The sequence below is a fragment of the Carassius carassius genome, chromosome 42 (assembly GCF_963082965.1).
Source record: "Carassius carassius chromosome 42, fCarCar2.1, whole genome shotgun sequence".
Taxonomy (NCBI): domain Eukaryota; kingdom Metazoa; phylum Chordata; class Actinopteri; order Cypriniformes; family Cyprinidae; genus Carassius; species Carassius carassius.
The window spans coordinates 24,990,911-25,011,070 of NC_081796.1; the positions used below are offsets into that span (position 1 = coordinate 24,990,911).

The 20,160-nt window shown below is 37.7% G+C and overlaps 2 protein-coding genes across 3 annotated transcripts in view; both read left to right on the forward strand.

Moving 5' to 3' along the window:
* LOC132124344 (rab11 family-interacting protein 3-like) overlaps positions 1 to 17,442 on the forward strand; it is a 45,102-nt gene extending 27,660 nt beyond the window's left edge. The window contains exon 15 of the transcript XR_009426749.1: positions 17,408 to 17,442. The gene's annotated coding sequence lies outside the window, so the exon portion shown is untranslated. The remainder of the gene's footprint in view (positions 1 to 17,407) is intronic.
* Positions 3,385 to 20,160, forward strand: part of ift140 (intraflagellar transport 140 homolog (Chlamydomonas)) — a 35,142-nt gene continuing 18,366 nt past the window's right edge. The window contains exons 1-19 of one of the 2 annotated variants that reach the window (XM_059535349.1): positions 3,385 to 3,538; positions 6,038 to 6,195; positions 7,119 to 7,343; positions 9,971 to 10,092; positions 14,131 to 14,273; positions 14,352 to 14,527; positions 14,965 to 15,056; positions 15,199 to 15,305; positions 15,679 to 15,818; positions 15,949 to 16,152; positions 17,011 to 17,083; positions 17,207 to 17,298; positions 17,445 to 17,572; positions 17,662 to 17,779; positions 18,074 to 18,195; positions 18,285 to 18,411; positions 19,258 to 19,389; positions 19,557 to 19,592; positions 19,710 to 19,921. In XM_059535349.1, coding sequence (XP_059391332.1) covers positions 6,049 to 6,195; positions 7,119 to 7,343; positions 9,971 to 10,092; positions 14,131 to 14,273; positions 14,352 to 14,527; positions 14,965 to 15,056; positions 15,199 to 15,305; positions 15,679 to 15,818; positions 15,949 to 16,152; positions 17,011 to 17,083; positions 17,207 to 17,298; positions 17,445 to 17,572; positions 17,662 to 17,779; positions 18,074 to 18,195; positions 18,285 to 18,411; positions 19,258 to 19,389; positions 19,557 to 19,592; positions 19,710 to 19,921 — 2,396 coding nt within the window. In that variant the 5' untranslated portion in view covers positions 3,385 to 3,538; positions 6,038 to 6,048. The remainder of the gene's footprint in view (positions 3,539 to 6,037; positions 6,196 to 7,118; positions 7,344 to 9,970; positions 10,093 to 14,130; positions 14,274 to 14,351; positions 14,528 to 14,964; positions 15,057 to 15,198; positions 15,306 to 15,678; positions 15,819 to 15,948; positions 16,153 to 17,010; positions 17,084 to 17,206; positions 17,299 to 17,444; positions 17,573 to 17,661; positions 17,780 to 18,073; positions 18,196 to 18,284; positions 18,412 to 19,257; positions 19,390 to 19,556; positions 19,593 to 19,709; positions 19,922 to 20,160) is intronic. The other variant, XM_059535350.1, reaches the window with a different exon arrangement.

A 20,160-nucleotide genomic window follows, 5' to 3' on the forward strand; every position in this document is an offset into this window, starting at 1 on the left:
CCCAGCTAAGAGAGACCAGCATTGGCCACCTTGCAGCTTTACCCTCCATCACCTGCAACCATCTGCACACAGACACACCTGACGCCTTCCTACCACAGCAGTACTACCCAGTGCTGGCCCCCAGCCTACTAGACACAATGGAGAAGACATGCTGCGCTCTCAGAGCTACACACATTCAGGGCTGAAATACTTGTAAATAAAGAAACCAACACATGCTTAAAACATCATTGCAAGTTACAACCACTTCATATTTTAATGCATAACTGCAACTACCACGTATGTAAATCATGCATTTATATCATCATTCATAATCACTGCATATATTAATGCTTCATTGCAGCGATTGTGTATTTTAATGCACTGATGCCTCCACTGGATTTTTTAATGCACTGATGCATCCACTGAATATTTTAATGCACTGATTCATCCACTGAATATTTTAATGCATCATTGCAACATCTGTGTATTTTAATGCATTGATGCATCCACTGGATTTTTTAATGCACTGATGCATCCACTGAATATTTTAATTCACTGATGCAACCACTGTATATTTTAATGCACTGATGCATCCACTGAATATTTTAATACATTGATGCATCCACTGAATATTTTAATACATTGATGCATCCACTTTATATTTCACTGCATTAAGTATTTCATATTAATGCATCAATGCAGCCACAGAATGTTTTATGTATAATTACAACCAATACATTCTTTAATGCATCATAATAGCCACTTTATATTTGCATGCATCATTACAACCGCTACATATTTAATTTATTGATGCACATACTACATAATTTAATGTATATTTAGTGTCCATCTGTCTTATTTTGCCTCGTTCATGTGTAACTTTCTGATATAGCGAGACAGGACTGCTCTCTTGGGTTTGTGGCTGAGGTTTTGGGAAAAGTGTATCCAAGGATACTGCTGTAAGTTTAATTTTTATACTAATGTATTTTTTCTCCATTGATTGCAATCTGTCTCCTGCATAAGTATCTGTGTGTACTTGAGACTTTGGCACCCGGCTCTCTTCCCTGACCCGTGTGGACCCGCTGTGGCAGCGTGTGACACAGAGACTGCTGGAGAAGGTTCCAGAAAGATGCACCGAGTGTGTCATCACAGGACTCATACGCAGCCTCAGCGGGTATGAGATCCAGCAGAGCTTGGCCCATCTGAGATGCAACCTGAGAAAAAAAAAACATCAATGATTATATGAAGTGTGTGTTATTCCTAACAGGGCTGCACCATTTGAGGAATAAAAAAAAAAAAAATATATATATATATATATATATATATATATATAAAATGAATTTATAATGTATTCATATAATATTATTTATTACTATAAATTATTATTATGTATTTCCTGTTTCCAGCAATTTTAGTGCTTCAACTTAAATATAATTTATTTATTTTAAATTTATTTTGAACGAGCTTTTATTTTTATACTTTGTTTTCATTTTAAATTCAGATATTTATTTTTTTGTAATTTATTTATCTAATATTATGTACATATATATATTTTTGTGTGTGCTTAATTTTAGTCATTTTACTGTTTTAATTTAAACTAAACAAAACAATATTGTTTAGTTTTGAAGTTTTTGAAAATAACTGAAATGTTAGTTTTGCATCTAATATTTATATTTATTTTATTTTTTAGCTTTATTTTATTTAATAAAAACGTTTGAATTGTTTTAATTTTAGTTAAGGATGATAAGCCAGCAATCAAGGACCTTTAGGTGTGTATTTGCAGGTTTTCTCTGAGGATATTGCATTGAGCATGTCTTTTACTTCCAGCATTAACGCAGCAGACTTTTGATGATTGATCTCTTGTATATCTCATTACTCTCCAGTTTGAGTGTGCATTAAAGGTGAGTGTTCAGTTCAGTAAAGTTCTGCTCCATCTGGAGGACAGATACAGTTCCACACTTCCACACGATCCGGCAGAATATATTGCACATTAACAATGAAATGATGTCTAATATTGATGTTTAATTCATTCTTTTCAGGATGGGACTCAATCTGTTAAAGCCGTTTCTAACCATTACGCTCTGGTCACTGGACTTTTCTTCTTCCCGCTGCTCAGGAATTATGACAGGTCTGTATGCATGCAGAGATTTTCTTTAACTCATGTTACATTATTGCACTGATTTCATGATTTGTTATAGGTCGCAGCTGACCTTTGACCTTCTGTGGAGTGATCATCTGGTGCTAGGAAGACTGCTGCACACTCTTGGGCTGCTCATGCACCTGGCCATCAATGCACAGGTACAATCATACACAAATGCAATATGCACTACACAATCTATGCACGCTCAAACATGCTGCAGTATGATTCACATAAGTGTCCAGTTATCATTGTGGAAATAATTGCAGTAAATTAGCTTTTTATTCATGCAAATTTAAGATCATTTGGAAAATGAAGAAATTAAGACAGCCATAAAAAATAGTATTGTAATCTTAATGTTACAATCTAAAATAATAAGAATAATTATTATTATATTATATTTTTTCCTTTACAGTGAAACATGTTACAATAGTGATATTTCTTGTTTTATTTTTATTTAGTAGTAATAATGATAATAATCATCAGAATTATCATCATAATTCTTCTTTTTGTTGTTCTTGTTCTTATTTGCTATATTGATATATAATCACAACATTTTAGCCAAATTGTGCATCCCTGCAAACACAAATTTTAAATCGCAATTGCATTAAAAAATATTTTCTTAAATACTCCTTTTTATTTTGCAGTGAAATATTACAAGCACAGCAACATTGGAATTTTAAATTGCATTTCAGAAAAAAATTGCAATTTTATTTATTCCTCAAGTGGTGCAGCCCTATTAGGAATAACACACACGTCATATAATCATTGATGTTTTTTTTTTCTTCTCAGGTTGCATCTCAGATGCATCCCTAATTACTATGGCATCGTTATTTGGTTTTTATCTATTGAGTTATTTTTGTACTACTAATGTTTTAGTCTAACATCCTCTATTTTATATATTATATATCCTCTAATTTATATATTTTATATATTAAATTATTGCTCTAAGTTGAAAAGCAACATAATTTCAGCAGTCACCAAATCTGACAAGGCCTTAATTAAAAGTTACCGAAATCTGTTACTCTCCTTTTTTTCCAGACCAAACTATGTTTAAATTCTAAAGGAAAAAAATACAAATGGGTTATTTGTCGACGGATAATTTATATTATCAAGCTGCGGTTGCACTAATGCCCCAGTTTATACCTAAACGTGCTGAAAACACAATAACAAAACTCACCTTATTAGCTATTCCACTCGCTTCCACCTCATTGGTTGAAACGCAGCTCCCGCGTTTTAGCTCCGCCCCACCGCCCTCGTCTCTTTTTTACGTTGTCTGGGCAACCGAAAAAGACGCTTCACAGCTAAAGGCGCGTCGTAAATATCGAAGGACTAATTTAATCTTTTTATGGTGTAAATAAAACATATGCTGCGCGAAAAACACGCGGTCATAACGGCAGTGCTGAATGGGAGAGCTCTCATGTAAGTTAAATTCTTTAAACAGTCGTTATTTGAAAGGTTTTTTAAAGCGGCAGGCCTCGGTGTGGATTAGCTAACAGAGCTAGCGACAGATTCACTAACGCTAAAAACAAATGTAAACAGATTTTCACATTACATTTCGCCACTGACACCGGAAAAGCTCAATATAGCGTCGTACTGGTTTTAAAATATTTAGAAATACATCTTATCTACAACTTTATCAGCACAGCAAACCGTTAACTTTGAGGAGTCACGCTTAACGTTAACGTTGCATGAAATATCATGGGACTAGCATGTTTTTTGTTTTTTCATAGTAGTGCCGTGTTTTTGGACACTTGGCTATGTGAAGTACCTTGGATTGTCGTTTAAATATCACTGTATAATCATAGAGTTTATCAAAATACCATGATACCATCATATGACTCCTTCATTGTAATGCAGTAAGCCAGATTAAACCATTAAACAAAGTTGTTTTTTATATTGTAGTTGTCATATTTAGCTTCTCAATCAATATTGTCAGTGTTAGATTGTTGGTATGATATTAATACAGTCTAATAATAATTCGCTAACACTTTCTATGAAGCCCGTATTTATAATACATTATAATGGTATTTTTAAGGCTTTATAATAAATCCATTATGCATTATAAAAAAATTATAATATATTATATTGATTCATGAATAACAACAATTATAATAGCTCATAATACTTACGTATTTGTGGTTATACGTTTAAGGATATGATTATTTATAACACACAATGAACACTATATTAAATCTACTTCATTTACAGTATATTGGACTGTAGCATATCTTGACATTGTTTATTTAGGATCTGGACACAGTATCTTACCACAGCTTGTGAGTGGTTAGATTTTCAGTGTTTCTGTGGAGCTTATGTTAATTAATTGATGTGAGATTAATACTCCAACAACTGAAAAAAAAAGAAATGTTTTATATGGTTACATTTTATTTTGATGGTCCCCTTAATCTATTGAATATAAGCAACTTTGCAACTACATGCCAACTAACTCTCATTAGAGTATTAGTATGCTCAAGAAGGGTAGTTGACATACTTGCAAAGACACTTATAGTCAGTTTATCTGTTGGATGACCATCAAAATAAAGTGTTAGCATATATTTACAGTAGCAGACACACTAATACTCTAATGACCACTAGTTGAGTTGCTGTAGTTGCAGAGTTACTTATCAACAGCTGCCATCAAAATAACCAAACTGATATTACAATAAAAATAGTTCAAAGCAAATGTGTCATATTGCACATTCATCTGATCTGATATCTGATCTTATGGCTATTTGAGAGAAAAAAAGTATTATTATTACTACTTATAAGTGGTCTTTGACCGCTTTAAGTAAAGCAGCATAAGAAAAATGGCAAGATATATTTTTTTTTATTTAACCTTTATTTAACCAGGGGATCTCATTGAGATTTAAAACCTCTTTTCCAAGAGAGACCTGGCCAAGATGACAGTGTATTGACAGCGCACAGTAACAAATATGAACAACCAACACACATACATAAAAATAAACAGTGTGCATTACACTACTTAAAAATTAGACAACATTAGACTAATTAAAAATACATATTAAAAGCAGTGACAACGATTTATTGCATCTATTTCCAAAGATTTCATGTAGTGTTTAAATTGACCAAAAGAAATCAGATTTTGCAACTTCAAATCAATCTGCAATGTGTTCCATGTGGAAGGGGCTGCATAACTAAAGGCCTTCTTACCAAGCTCTGTACGGACCGTAGGTACAGAGAACAAATACAAATTACCAGAGTTGCTGCGAGACATATAAGTGCAAAGATAAGAAGGGAGCATATCCAACATAGACTTATAAATAAACATAAGCCAATGAATGTGCCTCCTCATTGATAATGAAGGCCAATTTGTCATTTTATACAAAGTACAATGATGTGTTGATGCTTTACATCCAGTCACAAATCTTAGTGCACTATGAAAGACAGTATCCAATAAAGATAAACATTTATTAGGCGCATTTCTATAGAGCAGATCACCATAATCAAGTGCAGTGAGAAATGTAGCAGCAACCAATCTCTTCCTGGTTTTCCAAGAAAAACAGGCTTTGTTTCTAAAATAAAATCCTATTTTTAATTTGAGCTTCTGTACCAATTTTTCAATGTGCAACTTAAAAGAGAGCTGATCATCAATTAATATACCCAAGTACAAGATATGAGACTTATAACACATTATAACTATGAGAAATATAATACATTGTAAAAGTGGATGCAACATGTTCATTGTGTTATAAATCATCATACTCTTAAAAGCTATAACCACAAATAAGTAAATATTATAATATATTAAAACTGTTCTTAAGAATATTCATGAGATGATACAACATATTATAAGTTTTTTTATAATGCATTATGCATTGATTTTAATGCCTTAAGAATACCCTTATAATGTATTATAAATACGGGCTTTATAGAAAGTGTTACCATTGATTCTTATAGTTTTGTAGGTCATGGCTGTGTATTTTGATCATCGCGTTGAGGCCCCTGACACCAATGGAGTGGCCCTCCTGATCTCGTGGCACTCCAGCTTGTGTGTGTTGGCCGTGGGCTCCGTGAATGCCTCCACTGGGGGCTGCGTGGATCTTTACCTGCAACAGGTGAGGGATGATTCTGTACACGTGTCACTGCTTGTTAATGTAGTTATACATTTATATACATTTTAAGCAACACAATACACTACTGTTCAAAAGTTTGGGGGCTGTAAGTTTTTTTTTTTACATGTTTTTGAAAGCATTTTCTGCTCACCAAAGCTGCTATTATTTAAACCAAAAAACAGTAATATTATTACTATTAATTTTTTTTTTATTTTTTAATATATTTAAACTGTAATTTATGATTATGATACATAATCATAATTATTCCAGTCTTCAGTGTCACACGATCTTCAGAAATCATTCTAATATGCTGATTTGCTGCTCAAGAAACATTTCTGATTATTATCAATGTTGAAAACGGATACACACACATACATATATATTAATGTTCATATTCAACAAAGATGCATTAAATTTGGTTTAAAAGCAACATTTTAACTTTCTGTTCGTCAAAGAATACTGAAAAAAAGTTTCCACAAAAATATTATGCAGCACAACATGATAATAGGAAAATATTCGCATATTAGAATGATTTCTGAAGATCACATGGCACTGAAGACTGGAGTAATGATGCTGAAAATTCAGCTTTAAATAGCAGGAATCCATTACATTTGAAAGTATATTAAAAAATAAGACAGGTATTTTAATTATAATTATATTTCATAACTTTTAACAGTATTTTTGATCAAATGAATGTAATGTTGGTGTAAGCATAAGAGACGTCATTCAGAAACATTAAAAATCATTCCAACTTTTGAATGGTAGTGTATGTATTGTTTTATCATTTCAACAAACTTAATAGTTCACTTAACATTTTAATAGTTATCTGAATGTTATTTTATGATAAAGATCCAGTATTCTTTCATGAAATAATGTCAGCGGTTATGTTGAGTTTTAATGTCTTCTGTAATTTGTGTCTGTTTTAGGGGGAGCATGTCGAGCTCTGCCATGTGGAACGGGGATTCAGCCCCTCGTTGTTGCTGTGGCACCCGACTAAACCCTTGCTGGCGGTGGGATGGGAGACGGGCGAGACCATGCTCCTCTCACACCCCTCCGGTGAACTCACACCCCTGCCCAACAACACACATGCCTCCTGCATCACAGTGCTGGAGTGGAGCAATAACGGCAGCCGACTGGTTACAGGAGATCAGGTTACACACACTGCATACATGTATACTGCCGTCAAAAGGCAAAGTGCAGAGAAACGAGAGTGTCAGAATTGCAGTAACTACAAAATCCAAACTAATACCAAGGCATTTGGTATTCTGGTTTTGTTTTCCCATGAGCCACCACAGATACTGCCTTGGTATCAAGTGGTAAATGATGGATGAAATCGCATTTAAATGCAAATAGATAGCAAAATATTAACTCCTAGCAAGGCAAATGACAGCTTTATAAACAGTTAACATTAACTAGCCAGCCGCTAGCAAATTAAACAGCCTACCTGAATTTCTTCATATTCACTCTGACAACGTAATAATAATCTGATTTATAATATTATTATTATTTATTTTTGTATTTTATTCTGAGAAAATGTTATACACCTTTTATATACTTAACTGCAGATATGGACGTGCTACAGTACAAATATTTTGAGCATCCCTTATTCTGTCCCTTATTTTCCTATAAAGAATCCCAATTATCCCTTATTTTCTTTTATGGCATCCCTAATTATATTGTTAGGAAAATTTTTAATTGTGTGGATTTTAACTACATGGTCTGTAAGTAATTACTTTTTAAATAAAATGAGCAAAACTCTTTGTGGTGAAAGGAGCATTGCGATAAGATGATCTTGAGGCTTACTATGGAGTAATTTTAACGTTCACAACATGAAAACACCAATAAAACTAAAGTTGTTAAAAACAATCAACATGTAGTAAGTAGTGTTGTCAAAAGACCCGGTACTTCGGTACCAAGTCGGTACTAAAAAAATGTAAATGTGACGGTACCAGGTTTCTTTAAGTACCGGTAGTACCGAGGTTCCGTTCAAACCCGGTTCAGCGCTATGATTTCCGCGAAGCAGAAAACGAGGAGGGAATCTCAAAATCCAGTCATGAAAATGAAACTTACATTTTAATATGGACAGTCATGGAATTTGTCAAAGTTAGCATAAATTAATCAAATCAAATCTTCATATGGACCAGTATCTGTAAATGTTAAGCCGCAAAAGTTGTTTGAAATATGAATCCGTGTTCTGCGCGTCTGTGTGAATTAATGAATGGCAAAGACGTGCGGGTTTGTTTACTACATAAACTGAAGCGCATGACGCTTGCATTAATTTCAGCATCTGAGCTTCAGAGTTCTTTCTCCATCAAGCGATCTGAACTTTTCAGTTCATCTCAATGGACGCACAGCGCACCTGTATTTGATGCTCTGTAAACTCTTTGTGAAGGAGCACGACTCACCGTCGCTTTACTGATAGCGCTGTTTCTCACACATGCAAAGAGAGAGAGAGCGAGAGTCTTACCACGCTGAATCGACACGCTATATGTAAACTATTCTTTGTTGTCTTCTCCGGTCAAAATAATGGAGTTCATTTAGAATTATTCATATTCATTTTTGAACAAGCAAAAGACATACCTGTTTCTCCGTTAGTGGGCGGAGCTAATGCGCAAATGGCAATTTCATTGTCTGATCTAGTACCGTCCCTGTTTTGATTTCAGCAAATCATTTTGACCGAACGCAGACAACGTGATTAATATTCATGAACCCAGCAGCTCATCAATTCATAGTGCATTGTATATACATTAGTATGATAGTAGAATTAGTAGTATTATTATCTTTTAATAATAATTAATATGATCTATTACTATTTTTTTACAGAAACCCTCAATGATCAATGACCAAAAATAAGATAATAAATAAGATAAATTAAGATAAGCATCACCATCAAGCATCAAGTTCAGTTAAAATGACAAATATGCATTCATTAGTTAATTTTTACATAAAGGCATTGTGCTAGAAATATTACTATTATTTAGTAAAATGTATGTGATACTGCTACTACTGTTGAAAAAAATGATAAACTTTATTTTTTTAAGAAATAAATCACAATATTTCTTCCATGTTTTAACTTTAATAGCAAATCCCCTTTATTTACCAAAAATAAAATGTTTAAATTTCATAAATTAAAAGACAAATTTAATTTGGGTGAAACTTGTTTACTGTTTTTCATAATTATATAACTTGTAGAAAAACTTTAAACACAATTGTAAATAAGTATAAAGAATGGAATTGATTTTATTTTTAGTGCTAAAAAGTTTTTTTTTTTAAATTAGCATATTTTTGTGTTTTGCTTTGGTACCGAAATTGGTACCGAGAACCATGGATTTTCACTGGTATCGGTACAGAATACTGAAATTTTGGTACCGTGACAACACTAGTAGTAAGAAACACAATCTGATTTTTTTTTATCTGATTTAGTTTGTAGATACTGCACTTTGCTTTTGCGATAGTGTTTTAGTTGTATAAGGTCATACAAAGTCAGAGTGCAGTATCTGCATTTTAGTGGTCAAAGGTCACATCAATGGTCATGGTTTTTATCTATAAAAAAATACATCCTAAAAAGGCTTTAAATGAATGCATTGCCCACAACTAATTTACCCACAACATGTTTGACTGGCTGATGTAAAAACTTTAAAGGCATTTTTCTCAGTTTCAGTGTTTGCGCAGTTACTGTACTTTGCCTTTGTAGGGCAGTATATTTCTCTGTATTATATAATAAATGCTGATGTATAGGCTTTACATGCACTGAGTTGAAATGGTGTGTGTGTTACAGGCAGGTGTAATGGCGGTGTGGAGGGTGGACGCTAGAGGGAAACTTCAGGGATCTCCTCTGATAAAACATGACTACAGTAAACCACTGACGTGTTGCATCTTCAGACCTCCACCACCTGCTGAGTGAGTCTCATTTAACCACCACATAAATAACACAATGACTTCTGAACAGTGTCCATAAAAGTTAGAGCTAGACTAGAGAGGCGATTTTGAGATGTGAAAGTTAGAGCATGAAATTAAGAGAACATAACACACTTAAAGGGATAGTTCATCCAAAAATCTAAATTATGTCATTAATAACTTACCCTCATGTTGTTCCAAACCCATAAGACCTCCGTTTATTTTTGGAACACAGTTTAAGATATTTTAGATTTAGTCCGAGAGCTCTCAGTCCCTCCATTGAAGCTGTGTGTACGGTCTACTGTCCATGTCCAGAAAGGTAAGAAAAACATCTTCAAAGTAGTCCATGTGACATCAGAGGGTCAGTTAGAATTTTTTGAAACATCGAAAATACATTTTGGTCCAAAAATTGAAAAAACTACGACTTTATTCAGCATTGTCTTCTCTTCCGTGTCTGTTGTGAGAGAGTTCAAAACAAAGCAGTTTGTCATATCCGGTTCGCGAACGAATCATGCGATGTAACCGGATCTAAATGAACTGCTGTGAAGAGAGAACTGAAGATGAACACCAAGCCGAGCCAGATAATGACTCGTTCACGAGTCAAGAACCGGTTGCATCGGTTTTCGGATCACCAGTAGTTCTTTCGGAGAGTTCGATTCAATAAACCAGTTGAAGAAAACAGTTCATCAGTTCTTTTGCGCTCGACGTAATGGCGTCATTGGCGATGATTGCCCTTGATTCAAGCCTTTAGGTTACCTGGGCTCATAACATTAGCACAGAATCGGTTCAGAATCAATCACCAAAAGAATCAGTTCGGTTCAGACGCTCTGTGAGTCGGTCTGCTTCACACTGAATCACAATTGCGCAGTATCATCAGCTCCTTGGTTCTCGAATCGGACCCGTCCGACAGAAACGGTTCTTGACTAGTGAACGAGTCATTATCTGGCTCGGCTCGGTGTTCATCTTCAGTTCTCTCTTCACAGCAGTTCAGTCAGTGTACTGTTTGAGTAAATTAATTACTTCGGGATATTGGTTTGTTTGAACTCAGAGGGAGTGTCAGCCACATTAAAAAAGTTAACAGCTTAAGTCATTTGTGGATTAATGCGTATTGGAGACGCGAACCGTTTAAAACAATTCAGTTCGATTTGGTGAACTGGTTCAAAAAGATCCGGTTACATCGAATGATTCGTTTGCGAACCGGATATCACAAACTGCTTTGTTTTGAACTCTCTCACACAACAGACACGGAAGAGAAGACAATGCTAAATAAAGTCATAGTTTTTGCTATTTTTGGACCAAAGTGTATTTTCGATGCTTCAAAATATTCTTAACTGACCCTCTGATGTTACATGGTGTCACGGCTTACGCTGCTGGAAGGAACACGGAGCCGAGGGATAAACGAAACAAGGATTTATTAAATAAAACATAGGCAAGGTAAGTAGCAGATAACAGGTGGCAAGTGGCAAGTGGCAAGTAACAGGTAACAAGTGGCAAGTGACAAGTAACAAATGGACAAGTGGACAAGCAACTAGTAACGAGTAGACGAGTAGACCCGACAAAACAGAACTGAAAGGACAAGGCTTTTATACAAGGGATAATAGGGAAAACACAGGTGGATGGCATGACTTTATTAACAGGGACAAAAACACACAAAATGAGTCCAGGTGTGTGACAGTACTCCCCCCTCCCGGTAGGTGCGTCCTCGCACCGTAGAAACAACAAAGGGAGGCGTGGGTGGGAATTTGGGAGGAGGTTCCGGTGGAGGACAGCCTCCCAGGAGGGGGCCAGCAGACAGGGACCACAGAGGAAGGAGCCAGGGAGGAGATGACGGAGGGAGGAGCCAGGGAGGAGACAGGAAGGATCTGAAGCAGGAGGTACCCAGCAGGACCCAGGCCAAAGCCATAACGGCCCAAGGTGGGGCCGACGGTGGAAGGAGCCATGGAGGAGGAATGGTCACCGACTCCAGGGACTCGACCCACGGCAACGGAGCAAGTGGAGGAGGAGCCCGAGGTGGAGACGGAGAGCCGAAGAGCCAGGGTGACGGGGAGGAGCCGGAGGTCCTAGGCGGAACTGATGGCTCTGGTGACTGACGCGGCGATGTGGATCCGGAAGGCCGCGGTGAGGCCAGAGTGACCGAGGACTGAGGTGTAGCCGAGGGGATGAAGGAGCCTGACGGAGCCGGAGGGACGGAGGGATGAGGCGAAGCCGGAGGAGTGGAGTCCCGAGGCATAGGATGGACGACGCCAGACCAAGGCGGAGCCGGAGGGACGAGGGAGCCAGGCAGAGCCTGCGGACTGCCGGGCCACGGCGGAGAGGAAGGAGCTAGGAGCCATGGTGGAGCCGACGGGTCAACGGGCCGAGGCGGAGTCCAGGCCTCAGAGGCTGGAGGCGGAGGTGAGGGAGACGCCGACCAAGGCGTCGCTGGAGGATGGCGGTCCCGCTGAGCTCGCACCACAATGATGGTAGGCTGAGGGCGAGCAGAGGGGCAGCCAGACGACAGCGGAGGAGGAGGCAGGAGTGGGTGGGAGGGTGGGAATTTTGGAGGAGCAGGCATTGGAGTAAGCTCTGGGGCTGGAGCCCTTCCTGGGCTTAACGGAGGATCAGGAGCCCGTCCTGGGCTTAACGGAGGATCAGGAGCCCGTCCTGGGCTTAACGGGGGTTCAGGAGCCCGTCCTGGGCTTAACGGGGGTTCAGAAGCCCGTCCTCGGCTTAACGGGGGATCAGGAGCCCGTCCTGGGCTTAAAGGAGGATCAGAAGCCCGTCCTCGGCTTAACGGGGGATCAGGAGCCCGTCCTGGGCTTAAAGGAGGATCAGGAGCCCGTCCTGGGCTTAACGGAGGATCAGGAGCCCGTCCTGGGCTTAACGGAGGATCAGGAGCCCGTCCTGGGCTTAAAGGAGGATCAGGAGCCCGTCCTGGGCTTAACGGAAGATCAGGAGCCCGTCCTGGGCTTAACGGAAGATCAGGAGCCCTTCCTGGGCTTAACGGAAGATCAGGAGCCCTTCCTGGGCTTAACAGAGGATCAGGAGCCCGTCCTGGGCTTACAGGAGGATCAGGAGCCCGTCCTGGGCTTAACGGGGGAACAGGAGCCCGTCCTGGGCTTAACGGGGAATCAGGAGCCCGTCCTGGGCTTAACGGAGGATCAGGAGCCCGTCCTGGGCTTAAAGGAGGATCAGGAGCCCGTCCTGGGCTTAACGGGGAATCAGGAGCCCTTCCTGGGCTTAACAGAGGATCAGGAGCCCGTCCTGGGCTTAACGGGGGAACAGGAGCCCGTCCTGGGCTTAACGGGGAATCAGGAGCCCTTCCTGGGCTTAACAGAGGATCAGGAGCCCGTCCTGGGCTTACAGGAGGATCAGGAGCCCGTCCTGGGCTTAACGGAAGATCAGGAGCCCTTCCTGGGCTTAACAGAGGATCAGGAGCCCGTCCTGGGCTTACAGGAGGATCAGGAGCCCGTCCTGGGCTTAACAGAGGATCTGGCATAGGTGAATCAGAAACCCCCTCATTTTGACCCATTTGGCGCTCCACATTATGCTCCCTCGTGGTGGGCAGTGTCGCCGGCTCTCGCACCTGGTCTGACAGGTTGCTCTCTGGCTCTCCGTCATCGGTGGGCTCGGGCTTATGCCTCGTACCGTGAGGAGATTGTAGGCTGGGCTCTGGGTCCAGAGTGGAACTCAGGTGGATGGCATGACTTAATTAACAGGGACAAAAACACACAAAATGAGTCCAGGTGTGTGACACATGGACTACTTTGATGATTTTCTTCTTACCTTTCTGGACATGGACAGTAGACCGTACACACAGCTTCAATGGAGGGACTGAGAGCTCTCGGACTAAATCTAAAATATCTTAAACTGTGTTCTGAAGATAAATGGAGGTCTTACTGGTTTGGAACGACATGAGGGTGAGTTATTAATGACATAATTTTGATTTTTGGGTGAACTATCCCTTTAAGTGTATTCCTTTATAGACTAGTATATTTCCATACAAAGTTTTTCACAAGAGTTGCTACTCTTTATATGCTTATATCGTGTTTATATCTGTAGGGATGTGGCGACGCTGGCTCGTGCTGCTGTTAGTGGGGACGAAAGCGCTCTGGACATGTTTAACTGGAAGAAGAGCAATAAAGGAGCAGCGTTTGCACTGGGATCACAGGAAGCACTGACATTCTTCATCAGTACTGCTGATGGTGAGAGACAACAGGATGAATACTTATGATGTTCAGTCGCTGTGGTTCACTCTAACACTGTGTGTGTGGGTTATTTAGGGAGTGTGTACAGCGTGGATGAGCAGGCACGGAGTGTGCCATTGGTTTCCGTAGAGAGCTCTGTACAGACGATGTGGTACTCCAAAAGGAGGGATGTTCTCGCCGTGGTTACAGACTCACTGCTGCTCTCTCAGTTCAGTCTTGGACCGGAAGGAATTGCTCAGGAGATCAGTAAGGTAACAACCAATCAGATCGCACCTCATATGTCAAGGCCAATTAAATATCCGAATACAACCACAAAAACCAGACAAGTTCTTTTGTCTTACATCCTCTAATTTCATTTTATTTTAGTTAAAGTTTTCGGAATTCTTTTGTGTGTTTTTGCATATAATGTTTTTTTTATGTCTAAATGTTTTAGTTGTTTGGGTACATCAAGATATGTCATTTATTATTATTATTATTTTTTAATAGGTCTACATAGTTCTTATTAAATGTATTTTATTTGGGTTATTTAGTACACCAAGTTACATTAAATGGAAATGAGAAATTTTGCCTTGGCAACTAGCTCAAATAAAGTAATTAAAAAAGGTTATTTTATTTCACTTAACAAAATTTTTTTTTTTTTTTTAATGTTTAAGTTTTAGTTTGTATAATAACCCTGGTGTGTGTACAGGTGAAGCTCAGTGGCAGAGGTGTGCAGCACGCAGACATTGTGTGGACAGAAAACGGTTTGCTCATCACCGCATCAGGAGAACAACACATCAGGTTAACAACTCATTTCAGTCCTCTGTGTTTTTTGTATATTAAAGTGTTGTACAGTTTCTCAGCAGCTGCCCTGAGAGTTGCATGTGCTCTGATGGTGGTGGTGGTGGTGTGTGTGTGTGTGTGTGTGTGTGTGTGTGTATAGGTTGTGGGATGTGGAGCTGGATAATCATTACGCTCTGTCACTGGATGAGTCTCTGGGCTTTGAAAAAGGAGAACTTCTCAACTGTGTGTCTTTTTGCACTTCTAAACGTAAGACTTCCACTGTTACTTGCTCAAATACGGCCTGAGTTTCTGTATTGTATTACTTCAGTTTACAACTGTGCTACCGTTTGGAATCACTAAGATTTTATGTTGCTGAATGAAGTCTTACCAAGACTGTATTTGCGTGCATAAAAAAAAAAAAATTGAATGTATCTTTTTTTTTTTATTCTTATCGAAAAGACAAAAAAGCTAATAGGTTTGCTTCCCAGAGCAATGCACATGTCGATTAAATGTATACCTTGAATACAGTTTAGGTCATTTTGTATAAAAGCATCTGCCAAAACACAAATGTAAGCGTTTTTATAACTGTTATCTTGTTAAAAAAAAGTCATCTGACTCTTTCTGTGTTTTTTTTCTGTAGAAGTTCTTGCAGCAGGTACCAGCAAAGGCCGTGTTGCTCTGTGGCACATGGTGACTGTGAGTGATCAGAAGGGGGACACGAAAATACACTGGAAACTCCAGACACCAGCAGAGGTGGAAGGAAACATCTCACAGCTAAAAGTAAGCAGTCGCTTTAGATATTTAGGGATACTTCCAACATTACGTATGACATGCGATTGGTTACTAAAGACAGTAATTCTGATTCTTGCTTCGGTTTGTTGAAGTCTTGTGTCTGTCTGTGTGTCTGCAGTGGGGTTCGAGCTCTCATCTGTTGGCCGTCTGCAGCAGCAGCTGTGTGGTGATTCTGTCAGAGCATGTGATGTGTTCTCATTACAGCCAGCAGATGGCAGCAGTGCAGCTCACACCAACACAGCTCAGCCTGGCCAACTTCAACACCAACACACACATCACCTTCAGCACAGACACACACATCAGAGCCATGCAAGTCACCAAGGTGAGGCATGTTTAATGTGGCACATTCATAAACCCTAAATATCATAAACCCCACAAGTCAGCATCACTGTTCACCACATGATATGATGAATGCAGACTGCAGACTGAATGCAGAATGCATAATATTTTTTAATTGACACATGACCAGAAACACTGGAATCTATTTCCAAAACAATGCTAAAACTGATTAATATTATTATTAAAAGTATCTGATTATGTTAAATTATTTAAAAAATCTTATATAATATATTATGTATTTAAATATGTTATATGTAATAATTATAACAATAAATTATTTTGTAAAATCAGTGTGAGAAATACGATTAAATAATGTGAGAAAAAGATTACATATGTTACATATATATGTATATGTGTGTGTGTATATGTTTTTAAAAGTTCTATTTTGCTTTATATATATATATATATATATATATATATATATATATATATATATATATATATCAAATTAGACCTTTGAATAACTTATTAAAACTATAAGTATATAACATAAAAATATAAAATATAACATTTTGTTTTACAACATTTCATAACAACATTTTGGTATATATTTAAATTAATATATATATATATATATATATATATATATATATATACATAGATATATACATATACACATATACATATATATATATATATATATATATATATATATATATATGTATGTGTGTGTGTGTGTATATATGTGTATATATATATATATGTATGTGTGTGTGTGTGTGTGTATATATATGTATGTATGTGTGTAATAAAATAATTATTAAAAGTTCTAATTTTGCTGAATAAATTACTGAAAATTTTGTATTTTTCTACGTTTTTTTTTCTGCATCTGTTTGTACAGGATATAGTTGTGGTGTGGAATGGGAAATATATCACTGTGTACGAGCCATCAGGACAAACCCTACATAGCACAGGTATCATAAACACGAGAGATTTCAAGACAACAGATTAATAATGTATAATATGCCTTGACTGATTTGCAGGACCACACAGAATCAGAGTCATTTTATGATGAATTCTGTTGTTTTTATCATCAGGTTCTTTCCAGTGTGAGTCTGCTGCTCTTGTGGTACATGAAGAAAACATTTATACTGTCGAACCTAACCGCGTCCAGATCCGCACACCACAGGTACATACACGTGTGCAAACTCTACATACACCATATTTTATCATATGAAAATACACAGTTCACAAAGTACACAGTGAATGTTTACATTTCCAAGTTTGTGTTTCATAAGTGTATGTTTGTGTGTGTGTGTGTGTGTGAATGTCCAGGGCACCGTGAAGCAGTTGTTGGCGTTTTCTGAAGCGGAAGGAAACCCGACACTGCTGAGTGTGTGTGGATCTTACCTGGCTGTGGGAACAGATACATGTCATGTCAGAGTCTTTGACCTCACACGAAGGTAAACAAACACTAATCTACTCAAGCGTGTGTAAATGTATATACATGTGTATATATATGTGTATAATGCATGTGTGTTTGTGTGCACAGGGAGGCCAAAGCCCTGGGCGTCACGAAGAACCTCTCTGAGCTCATTCCTGACCTGGGCGCTCTGAGATCAGTCAAATGCAATGCGAGCGGCAGTCAGTTGAGCATCCTCATTGCACAGGTACTAAAAAAACCAAACTGTTCTTAAAGTGATTTTGTACGCGGCGTTTTAGTGCCACGTTGAAAAAAAAAAATCTTAAGATTATATACTTAATATTAAAACTGAACTGCAGCAATGCAGCTGTAGGAAAATGTAATGAAAAACCGAATTATGACTTTTTTTCAAATATGAAGAGAAATAACAAAATTATAAGGCATCACAAAATATAACAAAACAGTAACATATCATATAAGCTTTATCAACATGAATCCGTCAAAGCAGATATAACAGATAAATGTGTTTTGTGCATTGTAGGTGAACGGGCGGCCGGATAACAAAGTGTATTTCTATGACATCGAGCTGGACACGCTGTCTCACTTCGACTTCTTCACAGGGAGGCCAGAGAGCAGTCTCGCACAGTCCGAGGACAGTCAAAGGTACCTGAGTTTCTTCTTTGTGTGGTCTCACAAGAATAGAGATAAAGAGAAGCGAACGTTCATTGTGAAAAATTAAATTTGTATTTAAGAACTCAATGTGAGGGGGAGTTGGCCGCCCGGTGCCCTGTTTCTCAGTTCTGGGACGAGAATGAGCCACGTATGTTTGTGTGTGAAACAGTTCCAGTGAACTCTGACCTCCAATCACAAACAGAGAAGGTAAAACACAATCTAATAAAAATACAATTATTTGGTTTAATTTGTTTTTATATATTTATTTTACTTAAAATTTTTTCACGTTTTTGTTTTTATTAATTATAAAGTAGGTATGATTTAAAAGCTTAAAGTCTCATAATAAATCACCTATTTTATTAGATTGTTTTGTTCTAGCACCATATAAAATCTTATAGGAACCTAATTTTTTTTTTATATCTGCCTTAGATTTCTAACACTTGATTAGGCGTCTAGCTTTAAGTTTAATTTTATTTTTTGTCAAACTTGATTCAGTTTATAGCTTTGTTTTCCTTTTTTTGGCTAGCAATAGTTAAATATGTATTTTGTATATATATGTATATATATATATATATATATATATATATATATATATATATATATATATATATATATATATATATATATATATATATATATATATATATATATATATATATATATATTAACTTCTATTATATATAATATATTCTTTCATAAAATTCTGTCCAAAAAGTGTATGTGAGATATGGAAAAGTGATTAAATAATTTACAAAAGGATTTTCAAAACAAATCTAACTCGAAGTTGAAAAAAAGATAGCATCATACATTTTTAAAATCTTCTTTTCTTAAATCAGTTTATACCTGGCTCAGAACAGACACAAATGCAAAATGTAAAGCATTTTGTTGCAATTGTCTCTCTCTTTTTTTATATTCTTGGCTCTTTTTGGTTTCCATACTAAAAACTATGCATTTTATTTTTTTAATGTGTATGTATCTCTTCCGGGTCAAAATAGACCCGAATACATTAACTGAGTTAAAGCGTATATAAAAGGTTTTTGTCTTTTCTGGCAGGAGGAAGTGTTGGTGGTGACTTTCTTTGTGACACAGGAACACGGTGTCCTCCTGCAGGACTCACAGCCTAAACCTGCTACGCTGCTCTCTCTACTGGCTTTAGATACACCATATTACTATTATATCTGCAAGGTACAGACACACAAGATACAGACACCCTTCATTCCCCTTTCTCCATGCTTGTCTGTCAATCTGGATGCATCTCTGTTTCTCATCCCTTTAATTTTTCTATATTTGTTGCATGCATTGTTTTATTTTTCTCATTCTGATTTTATTCTGATTGTCCTGTCACTGCTAAGCTCTTATTTCGGCGTGGAGGCCTCTTTCTCCCTGATGTGAGTACCTCACAGTTACCCAGCGGTCATTTGGGAGAAGAATCATCTCACATCACTCTTTCAATAATCTTTTGCTAAAGGTGTATGGTTAATAAATGTTTCTCTCTGTCTTCTCAGCTGGGTGAGGGTGGAGATCAGGGGGTCTCGACTCCCGCCGCTGCGCCCCAGGTGCCTTCATCCCCTCAGATGGTGGTACGACGAGCCCTTCGAGACTTTGTGGGTTTGGAGAGCTGCGAGAAGCAGACCAGAGATGCCATGCTGAACTTCAGCTTCTACCTCACTATAGGGGACATGGATGAAGCGTTTAAAGCCATCAAACTCATCAAGAGGTACATGCACACAGACGCCGGTTCAACACTCATGCTTACCAGAGCAATGAGGATAATAATAAGTGAATGTGCAAGGAATAAATCAGACTGGTAGAACATTTGAAAGTGATTTATGCTTTCATCTGCACTGCTTTTTAGTAGTTTTTCTATTTAAGCGGGTGCTAGATGGTTGCAATTCACAGCTGTGGCGCTGTGGCGTACTGCTTTTTCAGAATCTTGTGTATGATTACTGCATTTTT